The sequence below is a fragment of the Patella vulgata genome, chromosome 8 (assembly GCF_932274485.2).
Source record: "Patella vulgata chromosome 8, xgPatVulg1.2, whole genome shotgun sequence".
Lineage (NCBI taxonomy): Eukaryota > Metazoa > Mollusca > Gastropoda > Patellidae > Patella > Patella vulgata.
Window position 1 is genome coordinate 45,444,690 of NC_065886.2, and position 26,908 is coordinate 45,471,597.

Sequence of the window (26,908 nt, forward strand, 5' to 3'; positions counted from 1 at the left end):
ATGTACCCTAGTCTGGAGGCTCAGTGCAGAGGGGTGTCCATCAAATGGGCAGAAAACCAGACCCAACTTTTCTAGAGTAAAATTTTGCGTAGAATACGATACCGAGTGGTAATCAGTTGGGGCGTGTTCGAGATATTCGGGGTCAAAGGTCAAATGAGGTCATTTGCACTGAAAATGAACGCGCAGCCATTCTTGTATCACGAAAACTGATTACCACTCGACATCGTCTTCTACGCAAAGTTTTACTCTAGAAATGTTGGGTCTGGTTTTCTGCCCATTTGATGCCCCCCCCCCCCGCACTGAGCCTCCGGTCTACCCTATTCTAGTTTGTATAGTCATCGTCTTTGTGAGCAGACCATGTCAACATAAATATACTATTCAAAAAAAGTAGGGGATATTTGATTTTGGGGGCATAATACTAAAATATGCAAATGACTACGAAAAACGTCACTAAAGAACCTAACAGAAGAAACATTTCCAGTTACATGTGACGCCCAAACGCACCAATAGGTACCGCATGGAATGCAGGTGATGCTTGGGATCATCATGGAGGTCCAACCCAAGATTTGCACGACTCTGACTTTGAATGTTACAGTCATTGTGGCATTGAATTCCAGGGTGGAAACATCAGTTTAATTGTTTTAGTGACCAGAAAACAAATTTTGATATGCGTCGGCTTACCCAAAATGAAAGGTTACGTGCCCTTGGCATGCTACAGATCGGCACAACACAGGCGGTTGTGGCGCGGACGATGAATGTTTCTCAGTCTGTCATAAGCAGGCTATGGTCCAGATACCGTGATACACAATCTGTACAGGACAGACCACGCTCAGGTCGACCAAGGGCGACAACTCAAGCCCAGGATCGATTTATCCGTACCTTGGCCTTGAGAAATCGTGTCATCACAGCAAATCAGATCAGCGCTCGTCTTCAAACAGACACTGGTGTGAGAGTGAGTGGCCAGACGATTCGGAATCGACTGCATAGGGGTCACCTTCGCGCCCGACGTCCTCGCGTGATCCCTTGTTTGAGAGATCATCACATTCAGGCAAGACGTCGTTGGTGTAGGGATCGTCAACACTGGGATAATCGACGCTGGAGCAATGTGATGTTTTCAGATGAGTCAAGGTTCACTGTTGATTTTTTGGACAGACGTAGGAGGGTGTGGCGTCGTCGAAACGAGCGCTTCCAAGACGTTAACGTCATCAGACATGATCGATTTGGGGGTGGTTCTGTTATGGTGTGGGGAGGCATCACTGTTGCTGGAAGAACGGCTTTACATGTTGTTGCAGGGCGTGTTACAGGCCAGTACTACCGGGACAACATCTTGGCAGTCCATGTTGTGCCGTTCGCACGACGTAATGGCCGCCGTTTCATCTTCCAGGATGACAACGCAAGATGTCACAGGGCCAGGATCGTTACAGGTTACCTCCAACAACAGAACATCACCACATTACCTTGGCCAGCACTGAGTCCCGACCTCTCCCCCATCGAGCATGTCTGGGACATGCTTGGACAGAGGTTACGTCAACGTCAACAACGTCCTGCCAATGTCCAAGAACTTGCTGCTGCGTTGCAACAGGAATGGGACAATCTGGACCAAAATGACCTTAGACGTCTCATTAGGAGTATGCCACGTCGGATCAATGCTTGTTTGGCAAACAGAGGAGGATTTACCCGTTACTGACTTGGTTGTGATGCTGTGGTAACTTTGCTGTTTGACCCCGGGTATCATTTTACCCTTATAATGGTCAGTCTGTGCCTTACTTAGTCTAACGATCATTTGGAATAAATCGATGAATGTGAACTTCATTTCATTTTGTCATTTGTTTCTTCGTCAGTTTCATTAGGTGACTTTAATAACACTTAAAAATCAAATATCCCCTACTTTTTTGGAATAGTATACATGGTGTCAATGATGGTGTTCGTCCATACTTCAGACATAATATGATGTAAGCTACTGTAAAGGATTCAATGATCAATATCTTTATCGCTTTGCTATAAGATTTCTACTATAGAGTTCTAAACATAACAATTAAAAGCAAAATTAAGTCGTTCACAGACTTGATTCAGTACATCATTGAAAGATCACGGTGCAATTTCGTTAGCGACATTTCCTGTAGCTACCAATCGTCTTCCAAACCTTGCATACAGCTATTGAGACTGTCCTTGCTACTTTAAGGACATTGGACTTGGTGCCAGCTTCCGTTTCCTTTCAGTTTACTTTAAAGGGACTATTTTCCATAATATTCGAAAGTAAAAGTACAATTAATTAGAATTCAATATTAGTCCATTCTAAACCATATTGATGTTGTTATGTTGCCGTGAAAATGTGGGATCCTAACATCCTAATATCCAATATTTAAGACACAATGAACGTTTTAGAATGTGGTACACAAGGCGCAAAATCATTTCCTAAATAACAATGCGGCAGGAAATAGTAATGGCTGATTCACAAACGATAAAATAATAATAAAAAAAACTTTTAGAACCTATTTCACCGAACATGACTGATTAGAAATTACATTTTTTTTTTTTTTTTTTTTTTTTTTAAATTGAATATACGTGTAAATCACTTTATATACACTCATATTACATTGAATATGTGCTTTTCAACCCATTTTTGGTTTTAAAAAATAGAGCCATACGCTCTTTAATATGAATTATATTTAGGTATTCTACACAAAGGTCGTCTGCTCGTGAAACAAATTTAAGGCGATAGTGTATATGTGTGTGCCGTGAATAAGGAACACAATCAACAGAAATAACGAAAAACAGCGCCATTTTGTGGGTTGTCTTTGTAAATATCCAATATGAACTTTCAACATACTTAAATCACAATCTTCGAATTTTCGTCTCTGAAAACTGTTTCATATTGTCCATCTGGGGGCTTGGGCTGCCCGTGATCAGCCAGGGGATTGATAAAACATATCCACCTTGGCTTGGGGTAGCAAACCCGTCATTTATTGGTTCAATGTCCATGTAAAATATTGCGCCTCCAATTTGACCACAGATAGTATCAGCAGAAGCTGAATAGAGAAAAACACGAATTCGGGTTTGGATTAGGACGGATTCGCTTCAATAGACAGAAATGGAAGTTAACGTCTAGTCAATCCAAACTAGGTAATTCCGGTACCGTGGTATACTTTTATATCAATAAATCGCAGGGACCTTTAGCCGTGAGAGAATCCAGATAAAACACATGCGGATAGGTAGGCAACCATGTTCCTTTTACATACGAGGGCTGGCTGAAAAGTTCCAAGCCCATCTGTGAAAGACCTGTAGAAAGTCGATGGTTTCCATTTATTTTTCTACATAGTCCCTTTCGAGGTGTATACACTTTTGCCAACGATGTTGCAAGGTCTGGATGCCGGTGAGGAAGAAATTTTCATCAGCCACACTAAAAAGTTGTTGACTAGGAAAATGACGACCAGCTAATTCCTTTTTCATTTTTGGGAAACAGGTCCCATCGGTGGTTACAAATCTGTCCAAAAAAATTAACGGCGCAGTTGTCACGGGACGTCAGGAATCTGATATGTTTCTGATCCACAGTCAAGAGCTTTGGCACCCATCTTGCAGAAACTTTTGTCATTCTTAACTTGTTGGCGGTAATGTGCTCAACCCTGTCATGAGAGATGCCCACAACACTGGCAACATGTTTAGTGGTCAATCGTCGATAACCATGGCATGCACCGGGTAATGTTTTCTTGAATGGTTGCTGTTGATTCTCCAGGACGTGGGCCATCATCAAGGCTCTTTCTGCCACGCTTATATTCCGCAGCCCATTTCTTTATTGTGGAAAAGGAAGGGGCGTCATCTATTAAAATGGAGACAATGTCGGCATGCATCTGTGGATGTCGGCATGCATCTGTGTTTGGGTTTCACCCATCTTGATTAGCCCAGTTTAGGAGCAGAACAGTAGGACGTTAAACCCAATTTCATTTGTGTTGGGGTTAGTCCTTTCAGTTGCAGGTACTTGGTGACTGCCCTATTACTAGATTGTCCATTTCTGGTGATTTCAATGGGTAGATTCAAAAGATGGTCTGGAACGAAGACAATAATAACACTACATTTGCATTTCTTATGTCTATGATTCATTCAATGATTGTACTTGTTGTTACAACCCAATTGATCTGTCCTTTTCAGCCCTCGTACATGCTAGTGATCAAAACCACGACACGTTACTCAATGACAGATCTTAGACTATGCACTCACCACACACCCCCTAACCCGTATCACCAAGCTCCCTGGTTCGCTTCAACCCAACTTGCCCCAGACTAAACCTCTACGTGACAGATCTTATACCATGCACTCACCACACACCCCCTTACCCCAATCACCAAGCTCCCTGGTTCGCTTCAACCTAACTTGCCCCAGACTAAACCTCTACGTGACAGATCTTAGACCATGCACACACCCCCTTACCCCTATCACCAAGCTCCCTGGTTCGCTTCAACCTAACTTGCCCCAGACTAAACCTCTACGTGACGATATCATATATCACTGATGATCAGCAGTTAATTTCTCTTTCCTCTTAAATTGTTTCAGTATTTTAACTAGAGCTGTCTTACGTAACATTTATTCCTGATATATTACCAGGGTTAACTGTTTAATGATGATTGTGTCAAATTAAGACGAATTGCCTTTTCATGTAATTGTGAATAAATCGTTTATCAAGCTATCCCAATTTATACAAATTGTTAATCAATGTCGTATCGTTAAAGGCTATGATTTTAAGCGAGTCATATTAGACTTACAGTACAATGTTTAGTGTTTTGTTTATTGCCTCTTGAGATATTGATTCAAATAATCTTTAAAGTGAATGTTAAACTAATATAGCCATCGTTTGTACAAGTCTGGGTCTAATATTTGTATAGTTGAAAACAGATTAGATAGTAGATTGTTTCATTATTTCTGCGAAGGGGTGGGGAGGGGCTCCTTACGTACAAGTCCATGACAAAATGGGAATGAAACGTTTTTGTGGTGAATTTTAGATAATTTAGCCACTTTCCAGTTATTATTTTTTAGCAAAGCAACTTCAGTTTCAGATATCCAGGTCCGTTTAACTAGTCCTCTATTTGATCAGGGTAAACTTATTCTTATAGAAATCTTATATAACTTCTTAGACTAGATTTCACAGCTTTTTAAGTTCTCACATACCACGATGTGCACAATTGTGGGATTTACCGTCCAGAATTAGTCAAAATTATGTTTGATTTTGTTAGACTACCAACAAAAGTTGTTGCAAAGGAAAATAGTCTCTTTCTTTTGGCTTGAATCTTGAATCGGCAGATAACGTCATTAAGTGAAGTGTTTGGGATCAGTATGGAAATGTCCATTGAAGATCGGATTTCTACTCCTTTCAGTCTATTAAGAAGGGCATAAACGGACCATATTAGTGTAACATCCCAATGAGATATTTACATAAACTGAAAACCAGTCTAACGGTGACAAAAACATTTTTGTACTTTATGCATCCGTATAGAGATAAGAAGTAGATTCCAACAAGTCTACTGCGTGGGAATCATTGGTGCAATTTTCAAACACGAGAATAACAATTAAAGACTCTTATTTGTTATTTTTGGAATCAACTGAATCTTCTTTCTACTTATCTACAAATTATGGCGGTAATGTACCGTATGGCTTTAATACGTCTCTTACTTGAATCCAAAACGATTTCAATGTTTAGATCAAGGGTGCGAGCAAGAGTGATTTGGGGGATTTTAACAGACTCTTTTCTTCTTTTTTTTCACTTAATTAAACGGTTTGGATGACTGTAGTCAAAACAAGATGTCGATGCCAAAACATCGTGGGTTATAAAATAAGGAGTGGGACCATGCGCTGTATACCGTAATAGATTGTCATAGAAATCGAGCGTTGAAATAAAGTATTATGTTGAAAAGTTTGGTTTGTTTTTGACCGAAATCGGAACTTGAGACAGGGAGAGAAAAGCTAACCCTTGAACACTTACTAGATTATTTAGCAAATGGTATATTTATATTTCGATAACTCGATTACGTAAGGGGAATTGAAAATCTTGTCACTTACAAATATGCAGTCTAACCCATGACTTGCAGCCCACAGGGAGCGAGTTGCATTACGGACATATGGTTGGGCACTTTTCCTCGTATTTGAACATACTCAGTATAGCAAGAAGGAAAGTTCTTACAACTCTGGCTTCAACTTGGTATTGTTTAAGTATACCATTTGCAACCATCAATTTTAGTATATAATTCTTTCTAGATCGCGCATTTGAACCCATTATTATTCCTTTCGTTTTAAACCGAGTCAAGGCATCGTTTTAATTCGCTCTAACACCTAATAATCTGCTGGGTGTTATGAAAGCGCTATAAATAACTTATTCGTCTAAAATAAGAGAATTTAAATCCTATCAGGCATTATGCTATCTTATAACCCAACTTGAAGGATTTAGTACGTCTAGGTTTATTACATGCAGTATTTCGACAATATTGAAAAATACCTTGTAATAAACTTAAGAAGTAGTGAATTCATAAAGTGGTGAATGTTATGCCAAACAATACAGGTACGATTCGGTGACAATAAAGGGCAATTACTCTTCAAATACGTGTTTCGCGACTCTTAACTTCGATACGGTTCATCATTATCATTACTTCGTAAACTAGTAATTTACAAGGTTTAGTCACAAGCGCAACAACTCTACAAGTCTTTGATGCATAACTCGTCATGTGGCATATTTTTAACCATTGAGATTTACAAAAAATCACAACAAACTAAGAGTCACAAATAATTTACGTTGAGAGCGATTAAGGGAAGTTCAGGCGGACACACGTCACAGATGACGGTAATATTCGATCACATTAACATCTAGACATATTAAAAGGTAATCCACCTCTAGATGAACTGTGACGAACGTAGTATTTGATATTTTCTATCAACCAAAACTAATCATCTTGAAGGAAACATAACAACAGTACCACATTAATCACAAATAACCAGTGATAAATATCAGTAAGATGGACCGTTAGATTTATTGTTCAGTTGGTCAATAACTCATAGATTTCATTGTCAAGAAGGTTTTGTCTATGTCGGGTACCGAGATATAGGAACGCAGTTTTAACGTCTCGTCAAATTGTAAAGTAAATGGTTCTAGAAAGAGTTAACATACCCTGGCTCTGTGCATAACGGTCGGAGGTGGGGGGTGACCGAATGCACAATGCATCTTTAAGTAGAAGAAGCTTTGATCATTATAAGACATCTGTGGGTGTGGCATTTTTCCGTTGTCTGTCGTTATTGGTATTCTATAAGATGAAATCAATAACCCTTAATGGGCCACCTGTCATAGATTGACTCAGTAATAAAATGAAATCACTTGAACTATACTGTATAAGCACAATCTCTTCCTTTTCATGAAATAAAGTATTGGGATTTTACAGTACGCAGTCTAGATCCTTATCTCGAGTAAAAGGAGGTTATGAAACCATCACGCAATGTGTTAAGGCAATATCATCATTCCAAACATCTGATGACATGATATTGGACTAATATTCTCATACCCTATATCTGCACGAATGCTTGCTGAAACCGACTATATCTGAATCCTCTCAAGTTGTGTTCTTAATGCTATAGTAATTCCAGTCCCATACAACATCGTGATTTCATTAAGAAACCTTGTCAGCTTAGCAGGCTTACGACGAAGACAAGACATTCGTCACAGGAAACGAGCAACCTTAGCAATATCACAATATTCTCGATTTACCAATTTTTACATTATTGTTTTCATGTAACATGTCTCTTTACACGTTTTGCATATAAAAGAATGTTCTTGAAATAGAGGTTACGAATTTGTGCGGGACAGATGGGGGGGGGGAGTTGTTGTGGGGCCGGTGAAGAGAGGGGAGTATGCGCGCCCGCATCTCTTTTTAAGTGGCAATGTCTAGGATAATTTAGCCGAACATAACTTTATTTTCAACTCATGAAAAATGACTAGCGCGCTTTAGGACATAAGGCATGGTTTCGACCCCTCTTACGTTTTCAGTTAAATTTACTTCATTCTGAGCAAATATATGAATATGTGAAGAATACCGTAGTCTCTATTGTCATTGCTATTGTTGTTCTAATAATAACCAAAGTCTCGATCATCCATTTTTAAATTAGATTATTAAATGGCGATCGTGTTTCAATCGCTTCAAAATCACAACCAACCATCGGATAAACTGCAGTTGAGACAAATCTGATGTGTTGGCGTATTTCTACGCTTTGCGTGACTACCTTTAAATTAAATTATTAAATGGCGACCGTGTTCTAGGGGGTTGATTATGGACTTGTCATGTGAATAAATGTCTAATAAATAATTGATATAACATTTGAGGCCAAACAACAGATTTGTAATGGGCAGATATAGCTCTTACATAATTCTTCTTTAAATATAGTTCCAATTAACGAACATTACATTCGGGAATGGTTTTCTTTTAATCCTGCAAGCAAGGTATTATATCACAGTGGATTCATAAACGTAATTAGATAATATTAGGTAACCCTTTAATCACCGACACAAACAAACAAATAAACACAATTTGTATATTTGTCTTTTAAAGTGTTCGATATCAGAAGCACGGGCCTGCTGACTGTATATATAACTTTGGGTTGGCCTTCTATGTATATAAAAAAAGAAGAAGTGGTGTGATTTTCATTTTCACGGATATCTTTTACAATTGTTATTAATCCGTTAAAAAAATTTGGAATAATGGCATGTAAAAGGAACTAGCGAGCATTTTCGCCATAGGAGTTATCATTCCTTCATTGCACCAATACAAACTTGATAGGTTATACAAATCATTTATACCGTGTACTGTCTCGAATTTATCAGCCATAGTACGTGACTGACAGTTTAGATCCTTTCTCTTGTCCTGATAAAATATAGAATTGGTTCCGAGACAAGAATCCATCCAACATGACTTGCACAGCATGTGCAACGAACAAGAAATTGTTGAATATATACTGAATGTCTTTGAAAAGATTATTCGCAAAACAAAAATCCCAAACTTCGAATCAATTATCCAATTGGTGTGATCTGGCTGTATGCTGAATATGTGATATATGTTCGCGTGTCAATGACTGCAGGCAGTCTTATTATCACCGAATGAGATGATCATAAAGAATATGGTCAGCGCTCATTAGTTTTGAATGATTCATTGAAGGCTTAGACGTGTTCCATATTCACGTCCAGATCGAATTAAAGACCAACCTTTTTGCCCTCATACTTGAAATGCCCAGATCCGATATATAAGTCTCTGGCTAGACCTATTTGGGATTAATCCCTTGTATTTTTGGTAAAATTACAGTCGAAGTAACAAAACAAACCAACTCAACTCTTATGATTTGACCTAAATCAATCTAAATGTGTTAGCTGTATGCGACCTCCCCGGCTATTCAAATGAGAAATGTTATGAGACGTTCTAGAAACAGTGTTGCGGTTGCTTTCGGGCTAAATATACCACTTTCTGGAAAAAAGTAGAATGGGTTATGCATCTTAGTCGATATTTTACCATTTCGTGCTGGCGATATCCTAGGAGCAAGTGGAAATGCACATGGAATAGCGTATAATGTAATTAATACATTTTGTAGCTTTTCATTTTAACCTCCCAGTTCATACATGTATATTTTCTACGGGGGTCCATGTAAACATCGGTGGACATGCAGAAGAACCCTAGACAGCAGTTAGAATTCGATATAAAAGTATGATTTTAAAACCCGTGTCATTTTATGTCATTTCCTTTACACGTAGTAGCAGTACTTCTTAGTACAGGTTTGCTACAGGAGTCTTTAGCAGCCAGTTATTTGGAGTTATTTGGAAAGAATCGATTAGAGATAGATATATTTTATTGAATAAAACTGATAGCTTCGGGTTGAAAGGCTCATGCAAACATAAGACCGATCCTAAATTCCTAGCTGTTTAAAGGCTCAATACCACTCTTGTTGTAACTGAATAATATGTCCCAATCTTTATTCTGGTCAACAAATTGTACTATTTTAGAATATTTCAATTAATTGATGATACAAATTTCATCTTAACACACCTTATTTAAAAAATTTTAAAAATTCAAAATAATGGTTTGAAACGTCTAACGTAAACCTTTTCAAATGAAACTTCGATTTAAAAATATTTTCGAACCCTCTGGACAAGTAAAATAGGATGTAATGGATAATTTACACAACAGGTAGGACACTTAAACATCTAGTACTTAGATAGAGATATTATTTATTTTCTGGAGCTTTCAAGCCAGCAAGAGTGTTATTGTCCCTTTAAGTGCCTGGATAATCTATATACCTACCAAATTAAGGTGGTAAGTGATCGTCGTGATTATCTAGTCATTAGTACGATTTAAGAATGAAATACCTTAAATGAGTTACACAACCCCTTTAAGAAAACCCAGCGATTATTTCCGAACGGCTCAGTATTTTGATATGAAATTTTCACACAAGTTATATAGACTTTATCGTCAAAGGTTGGTCCATTAAACATATCGGGATCATTTTTGACGAGTTTACATTTTCAACATAGATTGATATTATTACCACAGCCATTGAAGTTTGTTTTCATGTGTTTCAGGTCTAGGCTATGGAATGTTGGTTCTAACAAGTCTTATCAGTATGTTTTATAATACGTACAGCGCCTGGTCTCTTTTTTATTTCTTCTCTTCATTTACATCGAGATTGCCTTGGGAACCCATAAATAAAGGTAAATATTGAAACAACACATCGACTTCTCATTGTTTTCAGAAGAACCTTATTATTAATAACCAGATATCTTGGGAAAAGGGGGGGGGGGGTCTAATTGGGAGCCCGTGAACATGTCCCAGAAATATCAAACAAATACACTTTTAAAATATTCGATTTTCCATGAAACGATCTAGATGCATTTTCGTGTGTGTGTCTTTTCTATTTCATACATTTGGTTAGTCTTGTGGAATGAGCGTAGATATACGATGGTATTTTATCGGAAATCGGCTTCGCGGCAAATCCTGTTTCAACAACAACCCAAAGTAGTAGTAGTTAGTTGTATTTTACGTCCGCTTCCACCGAGGTGATATCGCAGACAACCCAAAGTCCTGGATGACCTATTAAATGGGTGTGTCAAGTGGAGGCTTCTAATAAACATCTGTCATTCACCAGACCATGATCGATTTCCCTTATTGACCAATCTTCTCAATGACGTAACTCTTGTAACGATTGAAAAACAACACCAATCGGTCAATCTTAACTGCGATGCTGTCCAATCAGAGAAGTGTCTAAACACGATGGCGGAAAAGATCAGACGTAACACATATGCAAATCCCTTGGAGTCATCTTGACTTTTCAAACAGCATATATAGGGGTCACCTTCAATTCACTGCTATAAAACAAACTGTTAAATGAACGGTCTAGGGAATACAATGAGATTATTGGACTTTTAGGTCTCGTCGACACGTTGAAACAAACTCATATAAATTACGCGTACATCAACGTGTAGAGGGATAGATTTGTTGGTTTTCGTTTCATCCGAATTATTAGGCACACCTCCTTGTCAGTCCTGCTACTATCTGTAAAGGTAGTTTTCCAAGTTCTTAGTAATACAGGGGCATGTCAGTCGACCGTACTGTTGGGCAGACAAGGAAGGTGTGAATAGTTGTTCGCATGGGACAACCCGTAGGCCTACTCGTAAAAGAATCCCTAATAGTTGGAAATCGAGGAGTATCCTACCACGCATGGCACAAGTAACCATAAAAATAAACCTACCACATTTCTGTCCCAAAATCAAAATGGCCGAAACATTGTGTTAATCCAAGCCCCATTCCATTCTTTTTTATTCGTGTAATTCATAACTAAAGCAGTCGTTAAATGAAATAGGCTTTATCGTCCTATTTTTCTGCACCGACTGAGCTAATGATGACGGGCATAGGCCATACAGAGTACTATTGGGAAAATTATACCTGAACAGTGGCGACACCGCATACTCTTATATTGAATTCCAACTGGCAAGGGTTCATTTACGTACAGTTTAATGTGGATATGCATTTTGAAATTGATGCTTTTCAACCTAATCACCTAAAATATAATCCTGTATAAGCGCTTCCGGTTGTTCATCTAGTCAGTTTTACATTTAAAGACGCATCTGTACGATGTAGATAAAGATCTGGTCGTTCTAGCTATAAAAGTTTAAGAATAAATAATGAAAAATAATAATATATTAAAAGTTCCAGGCAAATTACTTTATTCTGGACGAAGTTATGAATATTTGAGTGTTGACAAGAATAGCCTAAATTGTGTCTGAAGATTACCGATTGACAGTTCATGTTTTCGATTGTCAAGTACCGTTGCTATGATAATAAACGAAGTCTCCATTTTCAGTCCTTCAATCAGTCGTCACCGTGAGTGTCGCCACATTATTTTTTAATGTAGATATGGCGGGCATTGTTTAATCCACTCAATACCATCCGATAGTCTAGAGAGGAGGGGAATGTGGGCTTGTCTGTGGTTAAATGTCTAAATAATAATATATAAAAAGTGAAGCCAGAAAATACAACCTGCAATATGTAGATTTAGCTCTTGCATTATTCATCTTCAGTTTTTCTGATAATTGTGAAATGAAATGAAATGGGGTTTAACGTCCTACTGTTCAGCTCCTACTGGGCTAATAAAGACGGGCATAACCATGCAGTGTGCTATGAGGAAAATTTTGCCCGGCCCGGACAGCGGCGCTATGACCTACTCTTATTTCGAATTCCAATTGTCAAGGGTTCTTTTACGCGCACGCAAATATGTACACGGGACCTCGTTTTTTGTCCCATTCGAACGACTATACGTTGTCCCTTGTCGGGACCTCCGTCCTACACTACTGAACACGGTACCACCAGATTAGGGAGCCAACATCCTATCAACTGAGCCACTGATAAAATTGTAGGTGTGTACATTTTCAGGTAATAATACAAACAACGCCTCTGTATCAGTAGCTGGTTTGGTGCCATCTATACAATCTTCACAAAAATATCTTCAGTAAGTTCACGTTTTATATCCCTCTTTGATAATTGGGTCATTATAAAGGGTTTAATTAGGTTGTTCTGGTCGATGGTGCAAACTCGATACGATTCATTTTTTGTTTCTATATAGATTAAGTTTACTAGCTTTAGATTTATTTTTGGGTTAAGGGGTCGACAAGGGAACACAAATTAGCTTATATCTGAACACTAGCTTTATCTATGAACATGATGCTGCTACCCATCAAATATGTCACAACTACAATCAAATACACAATTTTATTTTTAACCGAAATCAAAGAGGCTTAATCATTTAAATGGTTTTGTGATTTTTTATCGAAGATCCCCCTGTTCTCCGGTTTCCTCTCATCCCTCCGATAACCACCAGCCAAGTCTGTGAACTAATGAAGGTTATGTTAGAATCTTTTGAGTAGGACAGGGCAGCCTTTGAGGGCATTTTACAAAAGCCGGGCTTTTTCACAATATATCCATCGCTAACTTTAATATTTGCCTAAACTGTTGCATTATTAAAAATCATATTTTACCATTATTCAGTAAACATATCGAAGACATAATATTCCCTTTAAAATTTAGTCTGGGTATATAAAGGGAAACAACTCTTGTTCTCGGGGCAGACGATAAGAAGCGTTTCAGGTGCATACGTGCAGTACGCTAAGAAAAATGTCATAGATTGATGAACAATTTGATTATTTCAGTGAAAATATGTTAGATTTGTCGTCAGGACTGGATGATACAGGACAAATACAACCTTATTTAGCAGGATGTCTTCTGTTGTCATGGATACTAGTTGGTGTAGCTGTTTATTGGGGACACAATTCTTTGGGAAAGGTACTACTATCAATTTGGTTTCACAGTGGTTGAGAAAACAATTCCCTATATTATAACATTTGTAAACCCATTCGAACATTAGAAAAATAGTAGACTAATTCACATGTTGGATAGAATCTGGCGACATTGACAAATGACCTTGGAAGATTCGCGTTACTCATAAATGGCACGCGTATCATAAAGAAGTAAACTCAAAAACAATATTCAGTTTTCCAAAAAATGCAAGTTTCTGCATATGAAGCCTACCATACCTAATAAAACTCAATGCAAATTTTAGTAGTTGGGGTTGTATTGAAATTGGTAGGTTATCATTTTTGATCCTAGCGTACGCCTGTGTTTTCCCACAGTGATATTAAACAAATCTTGGAGAACTCGTGGAGAATTCTAAAGTGCCAATAAAGTGCCAATTTTATCAGATATTTAAAGGTAAAAACAATGCATAGGCCTACTTTATTTGTCAAAAATTGTATAAAGAGTCACAGTCCATATTTAATGTCTTTCAGTCCATTTATCTTAATACCTCTTGTGATTTTTCAGTCTCTTTTAGCTGTATTGGCACCATAGGCGTACGAGCTGGGGGGGCTGGGGGCGGCTGCCCTCCCATTTTGGGCACCAAATGCTGGGAAAATTTGGGCACACAATTGTATTTTGTAAAAGTTGTATAAAAAAAGATATTGTGTTCTTGAATGTGTCCAATTTAACAGCGAATTTATTATTATTATGTAACATACTAAGAACCTAACTACATTTTTTGGGCACCAACCACCACCGCCCCCCCCCCCCCCCAGTCAAAAATTTCCCCGTACACCTATGATTGGCACAATATTTCACACATTTTTTCTAAGCCATAAAATATTTTCAGTATTGTAGGCCTATTGGGTTAGAAGGGAATGTAAACATATAAAGAATTTAACCAAATAAAGATTATACAATTTAAAGTTTAAGATTAGGTGTAAACCTTTTTGATGGAGACCATGAGACATTAATCAAAATGGTGGCTACCTTTTAAGCCATATCTGGTTATTTTTGTGTTGTTTTCAGATTGCCTTTGTTACAGGAACATTACCTTATGTATTATTATTAGCCATATTTGTTGGAACTATAACTTTACCAGGAGCTGTGAATGGTATCAAGATGTTTTTGACCCCCAGATGGCCTATGTTAGGTAAACTTCAGGTTAGCCTATCTGAAACTTGTTTATTGTAGATTTAGAAAAGTTTAATAGATAAAACCTGTGTGAGACACTGTGTATTGCGAAAAATCTGCTAGAATCAAAATATGGCAATAATAGGTATATTGTGGGCATAAAGTGGTCACCAGTGTTCAGTTTGAAAATTTACATAATGACTCTGGTATTTATTGGGTTAGAAGTCAAGTTCATGTGATATTTGGTCATGATATCTGTACTTCGAAACCAAAAATCATTCATATGAGGCTGGTGGCAGCACATCACACCATATCCACCTTCTAATTCTAAGCATTTAAAGCAATATGTGTATAACTGAAAAAAACAAATATCCATACAAAATATGTTTAAATTGTTAAGGGGGTTTTCTATGTGTTATAATGTAGTTTTCATGCAATATGTATTAAAATCATAGTCATTAGGTCTGATGATGGTTGATAATTTATTGTAGGTATGGTTAGATGGTGCCATGATGGTATTATGTAGTATGGGATTAGGTACTGGTGGTATTATAAATTTATCTGGTTATTGTCATTTTCATAGTGGTTGTTTCAGGTTAGTTTACATCAATTGTCGTATTATTGAATGTACAATATTCTAGGATAGATCTAGAGAAGATACCACCATCCTTGTTCTTAGAGCTGAATTTCAAGCTCCTGGTCTTCAGGAACCAGTACTGAAAGACAGTAATGTATTATAGATCCATGGAATTTTTAACTAGGAGGTTCTCATTATTTCACATTGTATTTTGAATTATTGTTTCTGAAAATTGATGTTATGGTGTTTATAATCTTCAGAACTATATGTTATGACTCTCTTGAAAAGTCTTTGAATACAGAATTCCAAATTTTGCATAAATTAATGTGTTTTAGTAGAAATGTGTTCTAATGTTCCCAATCATACTCTTTTTAAAGTACTATTATATTAACTGATCAGAATTCTCTGTTCAAAAACATTTTTGTATCAAATAATTTTGTGTTGATAGGAATGCTATGATAACTGGTTTATTTAGTGTAGCAGGCTGTACATTAGCTGGTTGTTGTATGTTTTCTATATTTGGAGTTTATACATATACAACACAAATACCACTACATTCATTGAACATATCAGGTGAGCAAAATGAATCAATAGAATTGGTTTTTGGAAGCTCTAGTCTCTACACTGATAATATAGATCAGATACTCCTTTAATAACACAAGCAAGGTAGAAAATTTGCATGTGACATGAATAGACTGAAACAATTTACAAATTCATTAAGGGATACAACTAGTTCTCTTTTTCTTAGACGTTTCTGTAAAGACATGGATTTACCAGTTTTAATTTTGAAAGACATCTATACAATAGTCTGATACTGTTGGATTTAACTTTGCCCACATCTCTGCAAAATGGCCCTGTTACTTGGTAGTCTCTTAATGATGAACCAACTGTTACTGAGTGGTCTCTTAAAGATTAACTAACTAACTGATACCAATAGAGTGGTGTTGGACTTACAACTTAGCTGTTACTGGGTAGTCCCTTAATGATGAACCAACTGTTAACGCAGAAAGTTTTTTATGAAGAACGGCCCTGTTACTGAGTGGTCTCTTAAAGATTAACTAACTAACTGATACCAATAGAGTGGTGTTGGACTTAACTTTGCTGTTACTGGGTAGTTCCTTAATGATGAACCAACTGTTAACATAGAAGGTTTTGATGAAGGATATTCCTGTTACTGGGTAGTCTTTAAAAGAGATTCAGTTTCCCTTAAATTTACAGTTTCAAGACCTGGATTATATTTCATAATTAAAAACTATTGCTGTTAGTTCATATTAAATAAATTGTTGATTATCTTATTTCAGAAACAGAGTTTGCTTTTCAAATATTTCCAGCAATCAGCCATTATTTACAACACTCACCAGTGTGGTCGGCCATGTTCTACCTCCTGTTATATATAAGTTGTTTTGGTACCCAGATAGTATATATAAATACAATACATACAGGCTTTCTATATAAACTTGGTGTACATACAACTGTATGGAAATTATCCAGTCTTATCTTCTTTATTTCATTATTTTATATATGCGGTTTAACCACAATTACACAGGTAGGATTTCTTATTTACTTATATTTTCAAACCTTTAAGTCCCAATAACTTTTATAGCAACAGTTTTACATTGTTTAATGTTGACTGTTTAACAATGGTTCATGTGGTAACAATCATAAGGCCTACCCAGTACCCATGCAGTTAGAAATTGACATTGTCAAAATAAATCTCCAATAATTTTGTTATATTACAAATCAGCTGGGCAGGTGTCTCAAATTGTGCATAGGTAACAGGGCACAGGTGAAAAACACACAATTGCGAAAATATGAAAAAATGACACAGTTCTGAAATATGCACAAAAATCAATTCTGCAAAACAAATTGATAGTTGTAATTTCTGCAAAACAATTTTTTTATACATATTGAAAAACATAGGTTCAGGGACAACATGTCTTATTATTTGGCATATCATATGCCAATCATAAATCACAAAACATCTCGATTAATTTTCTGTTGGTTATTCAAATTTTATACCCTGATGACTTAGTTGGAGAATCAACCTGATTTTAACCATCTGAAACTCTGAATAACTTGAAAAATGTACAGTTACATTTATACAATTACATTTTCTAGTTACAGAAGAATCATGTAGATTGCTTTTAGAAGAAACTTGGGGAACTAATGTAACAATTTGTGAATTGTAATGATTACCGATGTATGATATTTGATTATTTCTGTGTGTTTCAGGCAGGAATGTATGTTATGACATATCTAAATGAGTTTGTACATAAATTAGCTATACCTATATTTTGTTTAATGGAATGTGTATTTACTACCTGGTTATATGGTGCTCAGAGATTCTATAATAAAGTAGCAGATATGACTGGATCATCTGATAGCCCTTTTATAAAATGGATATGGAAAGCTGTGTGTCCTCTTTCTTTAGTTGTAAGTAGTTTTTTACTACCGGTACCTTTCTTTTCCAGTTATTGTATCAATGGCCTATTATATTTAGCATTCTGCTAAGGGGGCTTGTTCTTAAACTTAATCTACCACTTCCCTAATTTCAAACATGGCCAAAGTGTGGTGCTTGTTTTAGAACTAAGTTTTATTTGCTCAATGATTTGTAAGCATTTATGCAGCAGTAATTAGAAGTGGGAGGAAATTAGAGCACCCAGAGAAACCCCATAAGATTAGGCAATCTTGCTCTTTGTCATCTTCAGCATGCAATTAGACCTCTTGACCACCCAACCCTCTTCTGAAATTTTCAAGACACAAGTTACGGTATGAAAACTATATATCAGCCCATTTGAACAACATACATTTTGAAAGGAAATTTATGTTGGTACCAGATAATCTAGATCCAATAAATGGTCTAACCCCAATTGTTTAAAATAGGTCAGTCTAACATTTATAGGTAAGAAAAAGCTACAGTCATTTATAAACATTGATCTCTTGAAGAATAGGAAGATGTTGACGAACTTGGTTCTGGTTCGTTCTTTTCTAATCTGTAACAATTGTGTATAATAAGGTCTTTACCCGTTTAAAAATTATGAAATGAAATGGGGTTTAACGTTCTACTGTTCTGCTCCGAACTGGGCTAATGAAGACGTGCATACGCCATACAGTGTGCTATGGCCTTACAGTGTGCTATGAGGGAAATTTTGCCAGGACAGCGGCACTACAGCCTACTCTTATATAGAATTCTGTCAAGGGATCTTTTACGTGCACGCCAGTGTGTACACGGGACCTTGGTTTTTCGTCTTACCCACTTAGCCACCATGACCCTCACTCAAAAATTATGATTAAATAATTTGTTTTCATGTTATTTCAGGCAATATTAGCATTAACAATAGTCTGTGATAATTGTATATTGTGTAAAGCAGAAGTTGGTGGTAAAGCCTGGATGGAACCAGTTGGTTGGTTTATTTCTGCTCTACCAGTATTTGTCTGTTTTATTCCTAGTTCTGTCAATCTCATTACATTCCATGGATCATCAAAACAAGTAAGTATTAAGATATAAATGTAGTAGGGATGTGTGATCAGGGCTGGATTAACCAGTAAGCAAATGAGGAACCTGCTTAGGGCACCACAGAATTTCTACTTGGTTAGATGACAAATTCAAAATGTTTAATTTGAAAATTATTATTTTATTCGATTTTTATTCTTTTTTTATCTTTTTTATCTTTATCTCAATATATAATGACAGGTATAAACCTCTTAGCAGGTGCTTGACAGATTGATTATGTTTTATTATTGTTTACATTTTGAATCGTATTGGGGCACCAAAATCTTCTAAGTGCTTAGGGCCTCTGTAAGTGTTAATCGGCACTGTGTGTGGTGTACTGTTTGACTGTTCGTATAACTGGGGACACCTAGATTATTTTGTCCCGTGATGTCTCGAGTTCATATATTTCCCCAACATTGCATGAGTTATGATGGGTTAGGTGTTACATGAAACGTGTTACAAGAAATGTTAATGTTAGCACATTATAACCATATTGTGAAAGCCAAGTAAAAATTAAATAGCTTTAGTTAGACAGTAATCAGAAGGGTTGAAAACATGTATTAATGAAATACAAAGATAGAGCATAAGTTCTTATTTCTATAAAACAGTGAAAAACTTGTGTCAGCACTGTTAGATTGCTATTAAAAAAACATTAAAAAAACATAATTGATAAAGTACTAACATTAAATGGTATGACAATACTGGACTAGACCTTATATCAACCGTAAAGATTTGTCTCATATAGTGATATAGAAATTTGTTTTTAGTCATTTCCTTAACATTTATAAGATCTGTCATTGGGTCAAGTTTTCATTCCCAGCTTGTATGTGACAAGAATTAGTGTCGCCAGTCCAACCTCACGTGTTTTCTCCAGGTCCTCTGCTTTTCTCCCCATTTCTCTGTCTCTTCACATTCAGGAATCTGTGGTATCAACATAAGGTGACCCCCCCCCCATATATATATCAGCTATGTCATTACCACAACAACAGCGAAATAAGCTTCACATGTTACATTAATTACCACCTGTTGTTCAGGTATGTCAGGTCACAGCTATTTCATGCCATATTAAAGATCATAGGTCAGTAGTAAATATTTTATTTTAGCATCATTTGACACTCTCTCCCTCTCTATTTACTGATGAATGAAGCTTTATCCATCTCATTAACATTAACAACAAAACATTACAAATTTCTACAAACAAAAACAAAGTATGTGATTTAAATATAAAATAAAGTAGATGTTATTGTATAATACATAAATCATGTTTTTATTAGGTGTATGCAATAGACCATACTTGATTTATAAACTAAACCAGTCATCTTCATCTTCATCATTCTTCACAGGTAGTTTAAATATTGATGATCACATGTTGGTACTCATTCTTAAAAAATATCATGATAGTATATTATTAGACTATAGCGAATTCAGTAATGTTAAAATATACATATTTAAGCTATTTTTTTTAAATGACAAATTAGGTGGATTATGAACGTAAAGTCATAGTCTGTAAATAACTGTCTTGATTTCAAAAGTACTCTTGATATTTAATTTAAAGTAGCTACAAGAATAATGCACTAGGAAGGATATGCTTAATCTTTCTATAACACCTAATGTCACTTTGTCTTTAGTCTTTTTATAACATCTGATGCCAATTAGAGTGTAATGACTAGATCTGTTGGTTTTGTGAAAAAAAATAGAATTGTCAATTTAATTAATTTTCGGGTCTGCAGATAGAGCTGATGTTTAGATACATCTGATTTTGTGGTTATCTTTTGACATTTTAAGCAAAATTTGAAACTCAAATAGGTTAACAGACCAACATGAACGTTATCTGCTGAAATGAACATTTAATCAAACATTTAAACCAGTAATAATAGAATTAGCACATCTTATCATCCTAATTCAACACATTTCATGGGAAGATATTATTGTCACCACTGCCCATCTATCGATGCATCCACAATTTTTATTATTACACTGCCCCTGTAACTAAAATCTAATGAAAGCTTTTGAGATCTTTTTTTTCATACTTGCTGGAATTGTTTAGTTAGATAGTCCTAATGACAAACAAAAATCAGTTCAGAGTTATTGCCCCTGTCACCCAAACTTTAGAAATGCTCTAGAGGATAGAGAGGTTTTCTTTCTCGGATTGTTTCGAGGGACTATGTCGAAATTCACACTTTCCAAACAATTTTTATGCATTGTCATTGTTTAGTGAGTATAGCGATGCCCATTAAGTTGGAGGTCCCAGTTTCGATTCCAGAGTTTACACAATTTTCCAGTCTAGTTTCAGTTGTCAGTGGTACAAAACGGAGGGACTAGCAGGTAAAAATGTCTAGTCATAGGTCCCATGTACATAAAGAACCCTTGGCATTTGTAATTCAAGGATCAGTAAACAGAAACGCAGCTCTCAGGGAAAAATTTGCCTCATTTGTCTTCATTAGCTAGGTTGGTGCAGCAAATTTCATTTCATTTATACATAGTTATTGTCTTTGAAAACATGAAGATCATTCATTAAAATGCATTGCCTGGCAACCCTGTTTACATCAAAGAAATAAAATAAGGTTTATATAATGTCCTACTTTTCTACACAAACCTAGCTAATGAAGATGGGCATACACTGTGCTGTGCTATGAGGCAATTTTGTGCCGAACTCATACTGTCAAAGCTTCTTTTACGTGCACTTCATTGTGTACACAGGAACTTGATTTTCCATCACGTCCGACCATAAATCAAAGAGATTTTCTTTTAATACTTCTGTAATACATTATACACTTTGCTTCACATTTAATACAAATGTATGTGTGGCCTTTTTCTCTATTTTTGTAGCATCATTGATGCACGATAGTTTTTTACATAAAATAAACACAATTATTTGACTAAATGGTATTTTCTTCATTTTAAGATATTTTCTTTATTCATATGACAATGATATATTATTGCAGTAAAAGAAAAAAAATGAAATGCATTAATTTTATAAATGATTTCATGAACAAGCAAAAAAAATCTTAAAAGTTAAATATATAAGCATAACTTTTATGTTTGACACACCTATAAAATTAGCTATTTTTGCTTGTTATGACATGATCAAGCATCCTTGAAGCAACACAAGTAGTTTCTCAAAACTTGTTAATGTTCCCGCAAAGTACACTACGATATTATATATGATCATTAGATTTAATAATAGATAAAAAAAACTCCAGGGATTACATCTGCTTTAATAGTATAGAAAACAAAATCGTGTGAGTATATATTATGTTAGTCTGCTCATTTAATCGATTATGCTAAATAAAATTTGTGAGTTTTTAGAGGATGTTCGGAAGAAGTAAGTTCTGTATATTTGACTGACTTTTGTTTAATTTGGTTGAACATATAATAATATTATGTCTGTTCAGAAATGATTAAGTTGTTTACTAAATTGCAAATGTCGCTACACAGACATTGTTGATGACAGAATACATTTCTGATTTGTTTTGCTACAGGAATGTTCTATTTCATCGTAGCAGGCAGTGGCATGAGCAAGACAGACTATTTTATTATTGGAATATTCCTGTGATATGACACTCCAAATTTAGGGATTTTCCCCTTTTTATACGCCCACATTTTCATGTGGACGTATTATGCCGTCGCCCCTGTCCGTCCGTCCGTCCATAATTGTTTGTGGACTCTCTACAGGTCACAATTCTTATCTGATTTCGACGAAACTTGAAATATAGGTTTATCCCCAAAAGATCTCGGCTGCTTTCGATATTGGCATGTATCGGATCGAAACTTCATGGATTATGGCCCCTGTTTGTACGAAAAATCACGTTTTTAGCTTGTGGACCCTATAGAGGTCACAATTTTTATCCGATTTTGTTGAAACTTGAAATGTGAGTTTATTAACCCAAAGATCTCAGTTCCTTTTGATATTTGTGCATATCGGACAGTAACTTCCTGAATTATGGCCCCTGATTGTACGAAAAATCACGTTTTTAGCTTGTGGACCCTATAGAAGTCATAATTTTTATCCGATTTAAAAAAACGTTCTATTATATCACCATTACACCCTAAGAATGACTGAGTTCGAATTTCGTGAAAATCGGCCCAAAATTGACAGACAAAATGGCCGCCGTTCGTTCCCAAATAGCGTAAGAATATGGTATATCAAGGTTGTGGACCCTATAGGGGTCACAATTTTTATCCAATTTTGTTGAAATGTGAAATGTAAGTTTATAACCCAAAGATCTCGGTTCCTTTCGATATTCGTGCATATCGGACCGTAACTTCCTGAATTATGGCCCCTGATTGTACGAAAAATCACGTTATTAGCTTGTGGACGCTATAGAAGTCATAATTTTTACCCGATTTAAAAAACGTATTATTATATCACTGTTACACTCTAGGGACGACTGAATTTCGTGAAAATCGGCCCAAAATTGACAGACAAAATGGCCGCCGTTCGTTCTCAAATAGCGTAAGAAAATGGTATATCAAGGTTGTGGACCCTATATAGGTCACAATTTTTATCCGATTTTGTTGAAACTTGAAATGTATGTCTATAACCCAAAGATCTTGGTTCCTTTCGATATTTGCGCATATCGGACCGTAATTTCCTGAATTATGGCCCCTGATTGTACGAAAAATCGCGTTTTTAATTTTTATCCGATTTAAAAAAACGTATTATTATATTACCGTTCCACCCTAAGGACAGTTGAGTTTGAATTTTGTGAAAATCACCCCAAAATTGACAGACAAAATGGCCGTCGTTCGTTCTCAAATAGCGTAAAAATATGGTATATCAAGGTTGTGGACCCTATAGAGGTCACAATTTTTATCCGATTTTGTTGAAACTTGAAATGTAAGTTTATAACACAAAGATCTCAGTTCCTTTTGATATATGCGCATATCGAATTGTAATTTCCTGAATTATGGCCCTTGATTGTAGGAAAAATCACTTTCTTGTTAGCTTGTTCTCTATCCATCTCTCGAAAATGTGGGCGTATCCTGCCTGGCAGCCGCTGGTCATACTTCATGGGAGAAGGTGTGGATTGTGGAGTGAGTCAAAATTGTTTAAAATGCCTCACAAAGTTTAGGTCATCAAGCGCGAGTTGAATTCCACTATATTGTTTGTGACAAGGAACATGGTTACTGTTTTAGACGACTATGGTGGTGGTTAACAGGCAGGAGGAGTCAAAGAGATAAAGCCATATTCATATTTCAGTTCGATTCTTTATTCAGTATGTACTATAGATTACATTCTCCCAAGTAGAGTTGTCTTCCAGTAAAATGGGTGGGGGGGGGTATATTTTACATTATAATTTGTTTGAAAGTTGAACCATTTATCTTTCCAAGCCAATAGAACTAATCAATATGTTAAAAAAACTACATGTTATATCAAACGTTGATAGACACAACTTCTAACAGACAAGTCAATGAATGACCAAGGATAAATTTTACATATGGTGATTAAACATTTGATTAGTGTATAATAATGATCTCGTCGAAATCCTACAAAAGATGGGCACCCATCATCCATAAAATTAGTCACCAAAAGGATAAAGAAAGAGGCATTTTACATCTCTCTCTCTCTCTCTCTCTCTCATTCCAAGTCCATGTAGCTGTTTTATTATTGTTTATATGTGTATCTTGGTCAGTTTTACCTACAGATATATTGATTAGAACATATACAGCTGGTATATACGATTATATTTCAAATAAATTTAGATTTAGATATTTGAATATTTTGATAACTGTTTATTAGTATTTGGTTGTCAAAGCCATATTGTTCTGTCCCCCGGATCAATATTGACTTTCAGATTTATATTTGTTTGGGGTTGTTTTATATATGTTAAATGTGTCTTATTTTTATACAATTTGAAGCTATTATATGAGTTACATATATGCACATCTTGTTTACAGTGGTGAGCTTATAACAATTATTTTTAAGAAATTTTGAATGTTTATATCTTTAGGAAGATTAAAAATGTATTCCTCTGAGCAGACGCCAAATTTCTACTGGGTATATTTCTCAAAGATAAATATATCATGGTTCGTTATGAAGCTTTACAAGTTGTCCATTGAATTTAAGAATTTAAAAAATAGTTTTAGCCAAATGCACCTAAGCTTTGTAAGGGGTGTCGAAAGTGTAAAAGCAGTTTTGAGCAATACACTGATCCCTAAACCCAGAGGTCAGGGTTTGATCGCAGTTTGTCTCCCTTTGTCAGTGGTGCTGGATGGAGGGCCTGGCAAGGAAAAGTGCCTATTCATTTGGATGGAACGAAATGCCCCTGTCTGAGGAAAATTTCCATTATGGCACACTGCAGGGCGTATGTCAGTCTTTAGCTCTTTCGCTCCCTAGACAACCGATGGCTAGAAACTGAACTGTAGCATCAAAACAGTTTAAAAAGCACTTGCAGACTTACATAGCTTTTTTAAAAAATGCAGCTGGTTTACTTGTGGCAGCTACTAATTAACCTCACAGAGGCACCATAACAAAATCTCCCCCCCCCCCCTCCCACCCCTTTGCTTCAACCTTCCAGATTTTGTCTTTATTGATTGAAAACAATATCATCACAGGTCTAAGTTGAGTATTTAGATTTGTGCTTAATGAGATAATAATATTATCTTAATTATGTCATATACATTTTAATGACATAGAAAAAAATGATGATACATATAATTAAAGGTCATACTGTTTGAATCCTGGTTTCTTGTATATTAAAATAACAAGGAATCTGTATATGTTTATGTTTTATTAGATGATGATATTTACGTTCATCAAGGAAAGTTCCCTGTTATATACATAACAGTTCCCTGTTATAAAGTTATTCATATCAGTTCCCTGTTATATACATAACAGTTCCCTGTTATAACATTATCATATCAATTCCCTGTTATAAGGTTATTCATATCAGTTCCCTGTTATAAAGTTATTGATATCAGTTCCCTGTTATATACATAACAGTTCCCTGTTATAACATTATCATATCAATTCCCTGTTATAAGGTTATTCATATCAGTTCCCTGTTATAAAGTTCACATAACAGTACCCTGTTATAACATTATCATAACAGCACCCTGTTTTAAAGTTATACATAACAGTTCCATGTTATAAAGTAATCAAAACAATCCATGATCATCAATCAGTTTTATGATGGTTAATCATTTATTCCATATTTAGGATTTTACGGATTTTATGGAAAATTGTAGAAGCAAGAGATTTAGCTCTCAATAGAAAATGTGAACCAAAATTACCAAATCTCATTAACTTCACAAATTTGTATAAAAAAACTATCATTCTTCACCTTAAGTTATTTTAATGTTTTATGGAAAAGAGTTGTTGCATTCAGAGTTACTCAAGCATGTCATTTCCAAATTTGTCTTATTTAATTTCAGAGGTTGCAGAAATTATTACAGACACCACCTGACTGGGGACCAAGACGACACTGGGACGAGGATGAGCAGGGCACAGAGTTACCGGAATATGTAATTTGTAGTCCCGATGTATATCATCCAGCCAATGCTTTAGCTTTATTAACAGCCAATCTTTATCTGCCAAATATATCAGACATTATTACTATAGATGTAAGTACTTTTCAATTCAAGTTTGTATTTGGGATACTTCTCATGTATTATGAAAAGTTTATCTTGATATTCTAATGGAAAATTAAGTGCAGGAGAGCACTATGTATAACAATAAACTAGAAACTTAGATAACAAACACATGGACAAAAAAAACCCACAGACATTGTAAGACATGAATTAAGTGAATGGATCGTGGTCTTAAGCGACCACTGTTCTAGATCTGTACAGTCACAGGTCTGTAATGTCACAGACTTTAATTAATTTGTGAGTCAAAAATTACTT

General features: G+C 35.8%; 1 protein-coding gene across 1 annotated transcript in view; it reads left to right on the plus strand.

The window, feature by feature from the left end:
* Positions 1–26,908, plus strand: part of LOC126830760 (uncharacterized) — a 109,080-nt gene that overhangs the window by 57,342 nt on the left and 24,830 nt on the right. Inside the window, exons 4-13 of the mRNA XM_050561160.2 lie at positions 10,592–10,720; positions 12,939–13,014; positions 13,712–13,844; positions 14,886–15,020; positions 15,482–15,585; positions 16,016–16,140; positions 16,869–17,113; positions 17,800–18,000; positions 18,887–19,057; positions 26,438–26,626. Coding sequence (XP_050417117.2) covers positions 10,592–10,720; positions 12,939–13,014; positions 13,712–13,844; positions 14,886–15,020; positions 15,482–15,585; positions 16,016–16,140; positions 16,869–17,113; positions 17,800–18,000; positions 18,887–19,057; positions 26,438–26,626 — 1,508 coding nt within the window. The remainder of the gene's footprint in view (positions 1–10,591; positions 10,721–12,938; positions 13,015–13,711; positions 13,845–14,885; positions 15,021–15,481; positions 15,586–16,015; positions 16,141–16,868; positions 17,114–17,799; positions 18,001–18,886; positions 19,058–26,437; positions 26,627–26,908) is intronic.